Raw genomic sequence first — 12,000 nt, 5'->3', positions numbered from 1 at the left:
GCCAGGCAGCCGATACCACTAGCTAATAGCTCTCATTATGTGCATGTAGTTCTCCGTTGACCTACTGAAATTACCCTTTAAACACAACAACGAAAGAACAATTCAAGATATACATTTATGTTGCACATCATAACGGTGTAACAAAAGATTATGTTAGATAGTAGAAAAGACTTGTGATGTAATATTTCAACATTAAAAACAAAAGCAATGTAATATGGACTTAAATTTACCGGTACATGGACACAATACTGATGAGAATATATAAACAAACAAGTCAAGCTCAATCATGAATGTACAACATCTTCATAAATAAATTGACAGTCCATGATTGCCTGCCCTAACAACTTGACCAGAAATGCTTGAAAATCAAAAACATATTGAGTTTCACAATGCTTAGTAGAAGTATGTGTAATAAATGGTATAACAAACAACCATGAAAACAAGATAACATTAATTTCAAATCATGATCTAGGTTTACAATCCATTATATATATGAAACAAGAATATTGCCAAGCAATAAATGTCCCCTACCAGCTCCACCATTGTCAGATTATTTTTTATAAATATTTGTTGCCATAGCAACCAAATTATTTGACGTAGGAACAAAATGAAATGACATGCATAATGTCCATATTGCTATCTATCCATGTTTCAAGTTTCATGAAAAAATATAAAGATCTTTTAAAGTTATCGCAGGATCCAGAAAAGTTTGACAGACTCGCAGAGCGCAAACCATAAGTCCCCTCAGGTGAAACTGGCAGGGGACAAAAATATGCATATGTTTAAAAACAACAATATGGCAACAAGGTAATCAAATATATACACAAAGTTGAATCTCAACTACAGGTAGTAATTAAGCTTAAACAAGTTTTGTTTTCTATCCAAATCAGATGCTTTTTAACATCAAGGTCATTGCTGTGCATGAAAAACATTCCACTTGCTGGTTTGTTAGATAGCATAGTTAGTTCAGGTTTAAAACAAAGAAACAAGCAAATTCTTTGAATTGATATCCTCCGACAATATGCTTCTGGACACAAAAGTGTTTTATTAGATACTAAAAAAAGCATTTTTTCAAGATACAAAGGGCCATAACTCTTGTTATTATCAGATGGTGTACGATGCCATTTTGCGTGCATCATCCTATTATTCATATATATACTTATACCAAGTTTCGATGAAATCCGCCAAAGCACTTCCAAGATATGGCTCCTGATGGACGGACAGACGGAAAGACGGACGGACAACGACAAAACAATATCCCTCCGCCTATGGCGGAGGATAATTACTCTGAAAATATGGATGCAAGATTTGTGCTTCTTGGGCAATTCACTTCCCTCCATTCAATTTATCTACGGATGAATTTTCACCTTGCTTCTTCTCAGTTTTCAAAATATGACAACAGCAAACATAATGAATAAACATTACCAAAGAGCCATATGATATGGAAGCAGTATTAACAGGCATGGCTCTTGTGTACTGCACTAAACCTCTCAGAGATCCATCTACCAATAAAGAATGAAGATTCACTTAATTTGTTTAACCCTTTACCACTTAGATACATATTTTGACGCATTTGTAGTCCCTTAGAAAGTAACATTTAATTAAATACCTTTCTTACTAAATTCAAGTTTTAAAAGCAACCCTCATTTACTGATGAGCAGCTAACAGCATAAAACCTGAACAGACTGCGAGTTACTTGAGCCTTGTTTTAAGAAAACTGAGCATAATGCATGTGCGTAAAGTGTCGTCCCAGATAAGCCTGTGCAGTCTGCACAGGCTAATCAGGGATGACACTTTCCGCTTAAACTAGATTTTCGGTTAAAAGGGACTTCCTTTAAATGAAAAATACCATTAAAGCGGAAAGTGTCTTCCCTTATTAGCCTGTGCGGACTGCACAGGCTAATCTGGGACAACACTTTACGCACATGCATTATGCCCAGTTTTCTCAGAACAAGAGTCAATTCATGACAAACTATGCAAACATGATCAACCAAGTCTCCTCATATAACGTGAATGTGTGTCTATTATATTTTCAATAAAACGTTTAAACCTTCATTGAGTTCTATGTTACAATGCACTATCAATATACTAATTGCTTTTAAACATCTGTTTTTGTCTTATACAATTCAAAAACCAATAATATCAAAACAGTAATCATAATAAACGTTTCTTAGAATTAACCAAAACCTTGTTTACAATGAACAATGTCAATGCCAGAAATATAATTCATTAGAAATGACTTCCAATTGTCCAGACCTGATATTGCAAAAAATTATTTCAAAGATAATATTGTACAGCATTATCAAACAACTTTTCCTTTTCCAAACTGTAAATCAAGCAATCACCAGTTCCCTTCAATTGCACCCAGATTTAAGACAACACGAACGAAATGTTTTGCAGCATTCCAAAGATACTAATTATAAAAATGTTTTGTACTACACATAATTACGTAAAAGTAACATCCATTATTATATGAATTTAAGTGCAAATCTGAATAATGTTCAAACATTACCCTTTTACAATTACGAATCATCAGTGAACTTAACAACAAATTGCCCCATGGGAGCAAAAAGTAACCCTGTGCCGACTAATTTCCATGTAACATGGTACCTTTTTGCACCAAGGGGGCGATTAATGAAAAATAATGTGTTAATTTACAAATTAATCAATTGTTTGATTCTTTGATTCTGCATGTTTACTTCAAATATGTCTGTGTCACCTACATTAAATGAATCAGAACGTTATTTTTGCCATAAAATGTGTACCCCATTTGTAATAGCAGCTTTGAGATACATAAAATTACAAAATGCAGGATTAAATAAAGAGAAATAGCACATCATATTTTGAGAAGAAAATGCACATTCTTGTGGAGAAAAAATATTAATATGTAAATGTAATTGCATTAACACTGATAGATTGTAAAGATCAATTAATCATCAATGGATTATGTTATGTAAAAGAAGCTTACACGTTGTGAAGAAGCTGCCTTTGGTTGAATACAAGATTAAATGTTCATCATCTACAAAAATAACAAGGTATATATACAAAGTACCGAGGTATACACAGTCCTATCAACTCCTGGATTGATCACTATAAGTGTTCAATAATGATGACTGAGCATTTGAATCACAAAATCAACTGTTTGCTAGCGATTGAATGACAAATGTTTTTCATTGAGTTTTCTTGAATTCCAGTGAATATATACTCCTTTTAACTTTCTTGTTGAGTTTCCAGGTGGTTGGACTTGGTTTCAAGCCATGAGGTCTGATGCTCTGCAATGTGGTTTCAATATATTCATTAACCTTTGACCTGGTGGTAATCCCGGGCCGACTTTTCGGTCCTTTGCTAGCTTTGGAGCTTGCTGTAGAACTACGTCTCCTCACAGGGCTAATCACAGAACTTGCATTTGCCGCATTGAATGGTTTGATGTGTTTTGTTCCTGGTGAAGGCTGTTTCTGGAGGCTGGATGGTAATGGCTGCTCTTGAAGGCTAGATGGTGAAGTGTTCACGTGCCTGGAACTTACACTTACAGCTGAATACATTCTGGAGGGACTGGAAGTACGTGATGACATTGGGCTTGTTACTGGGGTCACTTCATGTGGACTCAATCTGGACATAAAACTGGACTCAGGGTCAGTCTGACCTTGTTTTATATCAAACTCGGTCACTGAACCTTGCTGAATTTGGTAAACCCTTCCACCGTGGATAAGCTGTCGAATTGGTTTCGGGCTTATCTCATTGACACTGTCTGAAGGCTGGGAGGAATCACTGCAGTACGATGACTCGCTGTGTTTATCCTCAGAGTCTGACTTGCTGGGGCTTCCTGAAGTGCCATCCAGCTTGCACATTTTTGCTGGAGACTCTACGCCTTCATCAAGGCCTTCATCAATGTCATGAAAAGCTAAACCTTCAGGTGTGTTGGCCAAGTTGTTACCCATATACAGCTTCCTCTTCAGGTTTAAAACCTTATTTTTCACTCTCCTTTTCACTTCAGCCATGATGTCGAGTTGGCTTTCTTCAGAGTCAGAAATGGGAGAATAAGATTCATTTTGCAAATTTTCTGCAGGGTTTTCAGACGAATCTTCAATACATTGTGACAAATTGTTTACTTGTAACAGACTTGTGGCTGAATCTTCAATACTTTGCGTGACAATATTGATTTCTGACTGACAAGCACCTTGATTCATCTGGTTTTCTTCTAATTCTAATTTATTGATTGTAGGCTGTGTACTATCATAGGCTTGAGTGCCATCCACGTTACATCTTAATCCACTCTTCGTTTTTGAATCTACAGCAGAACTGTTTTCAGTTCTAGTTTTTTCTTTCTTTTTTGTAGGAGTGTTTGATTTATTATGCTTTCTACCAGAGCCAGACCTGATTATGCATCCTTTCCGTGGTGGTGGAGCATTTGATAATAGCTGACTCAGTTGATTATGGACATGGTCAGACGGTTTGTTTGAAGGTGAAAATGTTTCATAACAGGGTTTATTTTCTGAAGAATCATCTTTAAAAGCTTTGGCAGCGCTTTTATTGGAAGGTAATTCACTAAATGACCTTCGCCTGGTTTCCATAACTTTGTCTGAATCTACTGATTTTGGAATCTTTGGATCTTTATTGTCAGACTTTTTATTTGCCGTAACATTGTTGTTAACAACAGATTTAACTTGACTGTTTTCCATGACCATGTCTGAATCTGTTGATTTCAGAATATTAGGACCGTTCTCATCAGACTTTTCATTTGCCTCAACATTTTTGTTAACAACAGATTTACCTTGCCTGGTTCTTTTTGAATCTGCTGGCATGTCTTCACCCTCTTCATGCTGTTTCACTCTCTTCCGTCTAGCAACTGCCGGTGCTGCTATGGATTTTGGAGAATCGTTTACCTGCATTGTGCCTTCCTTATCTGGTGACATTGTCTTTGAACGTAACTCTCTAATTGGACTTGCCTCCCATTTAAAGGGCTTCTCATCTTTATGAATTTCTCTGAAAGATTTCACTTTTGACAGATTTTCTGTCACTACCACAGTTTTCTCAATACTATCCTGACCTGTTACAGCATTGACTGGTATGCCATTGTTTACCTGAACACTATTGGAGCTGGTCATTACTTGTGCAGACCGCTCAACCACCATTTGCATGATACTTGGCTGACTAGAATTGTTGCATTTAACATTTGTTCTTGGTACACCCTGCTGAGTGCGTTGTTGGTTGCACACATATTTAGACTTAAAATTTTCCGTTTCTGAGGATAAACTGCGGGCATATTTTACTTCAGTCCTGGGCACTGACACTGGCATTCTCTTTGCTTTGCTGTGATGGGAGGTTAGTTGCATAGCCAGAGAAGATACCGAAGACTGTCTAGGATCAGCAGCAGCAGAATTTAATAATCCGACCTGACTATGTATGTCATCTGAGGACTGAGATTTCTGAAGATACACTGGCTGCTTTGGCATGGACTGTGAAACTGATAATGGTATCATGGCTCTCACATTTTTGCTGGTTACAGTCTTTACTTTATTACCTTTTGTCATGCAGACAACTGTAACAACATTTGAAACCAGTGGTGCTTTCTTAGGGACATTGGTAGAAGTGTTACTATATAAGCTAGCAACATCAAAATTCTGCAAATCAGTTTCTTCCTCTGGAGTTACAGGAGGAATGTTGGATTCTACACTTGACTGGTTTTCAAAATCAAAATCAGACTGATAGGATTTCACAGCCTTCTTTAGGGCTGATTTTATCTTTTCAGCTCTCTTTAAAAACTCCTCATCTGTTTCATTCTCAAGTCTTATTTCTGGAGGCAGAAGATCCTCCACTGTAGAAGAATTACTGCTTTTCTTTGAATCTGATTCATTTCCATCAGTTTTACCGCCACAATCAATCATGGCTCCCCCAACTTGAACTTCGATATTTTCATGGCACTCGCGTTCCATTTTCACATGACTTTTAGGGTACGGTTCACTAACAGGCTGACTTTGGTTGGTGTCTGAGAGCTTCAAGATTGATACACTCTGCTCAGGAGCAGATTTATATTCTTCACATGCTCTTGATAGTGCATTATCCAGGGCACTACTTTCACGTGTATTTTGTGTAGAACTATTCACATCAGTCAAATTATTTAGATTGTTTTCTGTACTTTTTCCTTTTGCTGAGTTAAATTTGAGAATCAGATCACAAATTTCAGACTTTAATACATTCATACTTGATCCATAACTGGCATTTCCAGAGGTAATATTTCCAACATATTCAAAAACAACTGCCTTTGGTTTCAATTGAGTATTTTCAAAGAGACTTTTGCTTTTAAGAATGTCAACATTTTCAGCTGTCATGTCTGGACTTGTGTCCTTCATGCTGCTTATGTTACGTATACTCTCAACTTCATCGCTACTCATTATTTTAACTGGCAATTCTTTTTGTTCATTCAAATGAGCAGTTTTAAGAGCAAAACTGTTTGATTCTTTAATATGCTGATCTTGACATTTCTTTCCAAAACCTTTATCTTTGTGATCATAGTTGTGATCATTGTTTACTTTTGGTGTACTTGCAGCAATTACTTTCTTCTTAAAAGGATGGCGGTAATCTCTTCGTTTCAGTTTATTCAATCGTGGAGATCTCTTGACATTTATATGATCTATGTCTGAAATTGCAGACTGCATGTTGCAAGTTTTCCCTGCACTTTCAAGTGATTCTTTTGCTTCTTCAACAATGGAATTCATATTATTTGTGCAGTCAACTTTCACATTCTCTATGTGGCTCATCACAACTGTTTTGCTTTCTTCATTACATATGGTGGGAATACTGATGTCTGTTGGTTGTTTCGAATCATCATGTTGAAGTGTTTTGCCAACTGATATATCTCTGACTTTAGTTTCAATATAATCTTTTTCACCTTCACAACTTTTTTCAGCCATCTGAGGGTTACAATAACTGTTTTCAACTTCATTATTACATATGAAATCAGAGCTCATCAAATTGATTGGAAGGTCTATACATGATCTATCATTTTCAGTGGTTGAATCAGTATGACTGCTCATTTCAATAGGACAAGATCTTTCTTGGTCAATCACTGTTTCAATGATTGGTGCATTAAAGTCATCGTTTGATGATTTATCATCACTCAGTGGCAAATTGTCCTCTTTAATTTCATTTACTAAATCACTTATAACACCTGTAACCTCAACAGAATCCTGGCTAAAGCTATCAGCCACATGGCTAACATTTTCTTGTTCACAGCTCACATGAACTTTTTCGGTATTACTACTCTTTTCAATTTCTACATCTGGGTAAATTATTTTCGCATAAATATTTTCAGGTTTGCTTTGAACAAATTTAGAGTCATCATTAATTAAACCTGTACCTGCTTCAAGCAATATTAAAGTCTTTTCTCTACTTTTACAACTTATAGTTTTGGAATGTTCAGTTATAATTTCTGATTCTTTCGTCAGAAGTAAATCCTTAACAACATGATCCACATTGGTGCTAAGAGCTGACATATTGGTGTCTATTTTCTCAGAATCAAACAAAACATCTTCGTTTTTATTATCACTTATTTTAGAGATATCAGTTATCAAACATGCATTTTCAGCCATAGACTTGTCAACTTTAATGCCATTATTCACAATTTTTCCACTCATGTCGGTATTTTCAGCAGGACTATCAACAATCAAATCATAATTTGCTTTTGGGGCAAGTTCAACATTCGCAGAGGTAGATTTTTCAATAACACTGTTATCAATTGCATTTGGTTGTACAAATTTCTCTTCCCTTTCATCACAATCATTCACACAATGACCTGTCATCAGCTGTAAATTATGATCCATATGTAAACCACATGTATCATCTCTGTCAATTTGACCCTGTGCATCTATGGAATAACCTTCAAGCATCATGTTTTCTCTTTCTTCCTGATTCAAATTGTCAAGTTGTTCTCTGCTTGTTTCTTTAATTAAATATGTTCTTTCCTCTGGTGTCCTACTTAAATCTTCATTACTCTCTTCATTATTCATGTCTTGATTTTTCACATGTTCTACCATGTTATTATCTACAGGCATTATTGCTGCATTGCTTTTTAGTGGTATGTTTATTGCCAATTTATCACACACACTGATGTCAGTTATATCATGTGTTGGTTCAACAAATGATTGCTCAAATGTTGCCTCTGAACTTTTATCACACATGTATAGAGTTCCCTGATCATCTGTTTGATATGTCTCTGGTTTAATTGTATGTTCTGTACCATTCTCTACATCTATTTCATCCTCTGACTTAACTAGTTCACTTTCTAATTGTCTGGATGCAACACTTTCCCGATCTGAGGAATCCATCAGCAAAGGCATAGTTAAGTCATTACTAGAATGATGCTGTAACGTGTCTGTCATTTTTGTATAATTTATTTTTCCTTCTACTAATGCTTTGTTGCCCAGAAATTCTTCATTCTCATTTGCTTCAAGTTGACAGGCAACTAACTTGTTTTCCAGCTTTAATGCATCTACTGTTACTGGTTCTGAATGTCCCAATAATTTATGTGACCCAGGTTCTTTAAAGAATGTTTGAATACCATCAAACAGGTCAATCTCTTTAAATTCATCTATCTTCTCACTTTGCTCATTTTCATTCATTTCCTTTATGTATAGGATTTCATCTTCACTGACCTGCTCATTTATACAAGGCTCCGATATAAAACTGATTTCTGAGTCAGACTCGGATTTACAATAGCTGCTTTCATCCTGGATATTAAAGACTGTTGCTGAATAGGATTCTTTTTCCTGTTCATTTACTGCACTCTCTACATTCATAGTTTCAACTTCGTCTTCAGATTTGTATTTTTGCAGAAATTCCTTTTCTCCAAGAGTGTGTGTTGCAGCGATGTCTGAAATACTCTCTTTTGGCTCTGTTTCAAGATGCATACTTGCAGTTATATTTCTACTTTCTAATGAGACTCCTTCTCTAGAAACATTGTTACTGCCTTTAAAATTACCGCAGTCTTCTATAACTCCAGTCAATGTTCTGTTACTGCTATTTTCTTTATCTCCACTCGATGTTTGGTTACAACTGTCTTCTATAACTCCAGTCATTGTTTGGCTAGCACTTATATCTATAACTCCAGTAAATGTTTGGTTACCACTCTCTTCTATAACTGCAGTTATTGTTTGGTTACCTCTGTCATCCATAACTGCAGTGATTGTTTGGTTACCACTGTCTTCTATAATTCCTGACAAAGCTTGGCTACCGCTGTCTTCTATAACTCCAGTCAATGTTTGGTCATCACTGCCTTCTATAACTGCAGTCATTGTTTGGTTACTACTCTCTTCTATAACTCCAGACAAAGTTTGGTTACCACTGTCTTCTATAACTTCAGTCATTGTTTGGTTAGCACTGTTGTCTATAACTCCAGTAAATGTTTGGTTACCACTCTCTTCTATAACTGCAGTTATTGTTTGGTTACCTCTGTCATTCATAACTGCAGTGATTGTTTGGTTACCACTGTCTTCTATAATTCCAGACAAAGCTGGGCTACCGCTGTCTTCTATAACTCCAGTCAATGTTTGGTCATCACCGTCTTCTATAACTGCAGTCATTGTTTGGTTACTACTCTCTTCTATAACTCCAGACAAAGTTTGGCTACCACGGTCTTCTAAAACTCCAGTCATTGTTTGGTTACCACTGTCTTCTATAACTCCAGTCAATGTTTGGTGAACACTGTCATCTATAACCCCAGACAATGTTTGGCTACCACTGTAATCTATTACGCCAGTCAATGTTCGGTTATCACTGTCTTCTATAACTGCAGTCATTGTTTGGTTACCACTGTCTTCTTTAACTCCATACAAAGTTTGACTACCAGTGTCTTCTAAAACTCTAGTCAATGTTTGGTTACCACTGTCTTCTATAACTCCAGTCAATGTTTGGTTACCACTGTCTTCTCTAACTTCAGTCAATGTTTGGTTAACACCGTCAACTATAACCCCAGACAATGTTTGACTACCACTGTCTTCTACAACTCCAGTCAATGTCTGTTTATCACTGTCTTCTATAATTGCAATCATTGTTTGGTTACCACTGTCTTCTATAACTCCAGACAAAGTTTGGTAACCACTGTCTTCTAAAACTCCAGTCAATGTTTGGCTACCACTGTCTTCTAAAACTCCAGTCAATGTTTGGTTACCACTGTCTTCTAAAACTCCAGTCAATGTTTGGCTACCACTGTCTTCTAAAACTCCAGTCAATGTTTGGTTACCACTGTCTTCTAAAACTCCAGTCAATGTTTGGTTACCACTGTCTTCAAAAACTAGAGTCAATGTTTGGTTACCAGTGTCTTCTATAACTCCAGTAAATGTTTGGTTACCAGTGTCTTCTATAACTCCAGTCAATATTTGGTTACCACTGTCTTCTAAAACTCCAGTCAATGTTTGGTTACCACTGTCTTCTAGTACTCCAGTCCATGTTTGGTTTACACTGTCAACTATAACCCCAGACAATGTTTGTCTACCACTGTCTTCTATAACTCCAGTCAATGTTTGTTTATCACTGTCTTCTATAACTGCAATCATTGTTTGGTTACCACTGTCTTCTATAACTCCAGACAAAGTTTGGCTACCACTGTCTTCTATAACTCCAGTCAATGTTTGGATACCACTGTCTTCTAAAACTCCAGTCAATGTTAGGTTACCACTGTCTTCTATAACTCCAGTCAATGTTTGGTTACCACTGTCTTCTATAACTCCAGTAAATATTTCGTTACCACTGTCTTCTTTAACTTGAGTCATTGTTTGCTTATCACCGTCTTCTACAACTCCAGTCAATGTTTGGTTACCAGTGTCTTCTATAACTCCAGTCATTGTTTGGTTACCAATGTTGTCTATAACTCCAGTCAATGTTTGGTCACCAATGTCTTCTGTAACTCCAGTCATTGTTTGGTTATCGCTGTATTCTATAACTCCTGTCATTATTTGGTCACCACTGTCTTCTATAACTCCAGCCATTATTTGGTTACGGCTGTCTTCTATAACCTCAGTCATTGTTTGGTTACTACCATCTTCTATAACTCCAGTCAATGTTTGGTCAACACTGTCTTCCATAACTTTAGTCAACTTTTTATTATCACTGTCATCTATAAATCCAGTCAATGTTATGATCTGTTTATCCTGTCTTTGGAAACTGTTTGCATCTTCTTTACATGCATCACCATCAATATCAGTCAAAATGCACACTGACCTAACATTATCAGATTCAAAGTCTTGCACACCAATTATCTCCGAAGAGTTCATTTTAGACAAATTAGTTTTTCCATTTAACAGGTCATTCTCCTCCTGGTAAATTTGTTTAGTTTCAACTGCCTTATAAATGTCTGTAACATTGTCTTCACCAGAAGGATCATTAACATCAACTTCACTTCCAATGCCGTTTTTCATATCAGACTTTTTAACTTCCAATAAGCATTCCTCTTGAGAATTCAATATCTCATCTGTATTTTCATTAAAATTATTGCCAACCTGAGAAGAGTTTGTTTGTATTTCAAATTCTTTTCCGGAGTTTCCATTACTTTCCTTTCCTAATTGGATTTCTCTATTACTGTATGTAAAACCTGTCTTATTATGAGATTCAAATATGCCTGTTGGTTTATCAGTTTCATTACACTCCTCATGCACTCGAGGCAGTACCTCTGTACTAGTGCCACTTTTCTGTACACGCTTTCCTTCTGATTTATCACTATCGTTCACATTCTCTTCAATATCCTTATTTTCTGAAGTAATTTCACTTGCTTCAGTCATTGATGTTTCAGCTTTCTCTTGAGGATGTTTCAATTTGCCTTTCGTTGTTTCTTCACACTCCAAAATAATTCTACTCAAGGATTCATTATCATGGTTACACTTCACAATCTCTCCAGCTATTGTTCTTTTAACAGTGCTTGTGCTTGTCATATCAATCAACTGATCTCTTATTTCCACCAAATTACTGTGTGTAGATTCTTTTGACACATTATCATCAGGATCAGACGCA

At 36.3% G+C, this 12,000-nt stretch overlaps 2 protein-coding genes across 2 annotated transcripts in view; both read right to left on the bottom strand.

Moving 5' to 3' along the window:
- Nucleotides 1–1,852: 1,852 nt before the first annotated feature.
- On the bottom strand, nucleotides 1,853–11,964 carry LOC127831754 (uncharacterized). The gene is made up of 2 exons (XM_052356791.1): nucleotides 9,446–11,964; nucleotides 1,853–9,157 (listed from the first exon to the last, which is right to left on the bottom strand). Exons 1-2 carry the CDS (start codon nucleotides 11,919–11,921, stop codon nucleotides 3,171–3,173), a joined length of 8,463 nt encoding a protein of 2,820 aa, XP_052212751.1. The 5' UTR covers nucleotides 11,922–11,964; the 3' UTR covers nucleotides 1,853–3,170.
- Nucleotides 11,927–12,000, bottom strand: part of LOC127831199 (uncharacterized) — a 40,177-nt gene continuing 40,103 nt past the window's right edge. The window contains exon 9 of the mRNA XM_052356190.1: nucleotides 11,927–11,937. Within this exon, the coding sequence (XP_052212150.1) occupies nucleotides 11,927–11,937 (11 nt within the window). The remainder of the gene's footprint in view (nucleotides 11,938–12,000) is intronic.

This window comes from Dreissena polymorpha, chromosome 5, assembly GCF_020536995.1.
Source record: "Dreissena polymorpha isolate Duluth1 chromosome 5, UMN_Dpol_1.0, whole genome shotgun sequence".
NCBI lineage: Eukaryota > Metazoa > Mollusca > Bivalvia > Myida > Dreissenidae > Dreissena > Dreissena polymorpha.
This window is presented reverse-complemented; position numbering and strand designations above follow the sequence as displayed.

Coding starts and splice junctions, on each gene's coding strand:
- LOC127831754 (XM_052356791.1), bottom strand. CDS start 11,921: ATGACAAGCACAAGCACTGTTAAAAGAACAATAGCTGGAGAGATTGTG. Junction 9,158..9,445: donor TGCAGTTATGAATGACAGAG/GTAACCAAACAA, acceptor TGGATGACAGAG/GTAACCAAACAATAACTGCA.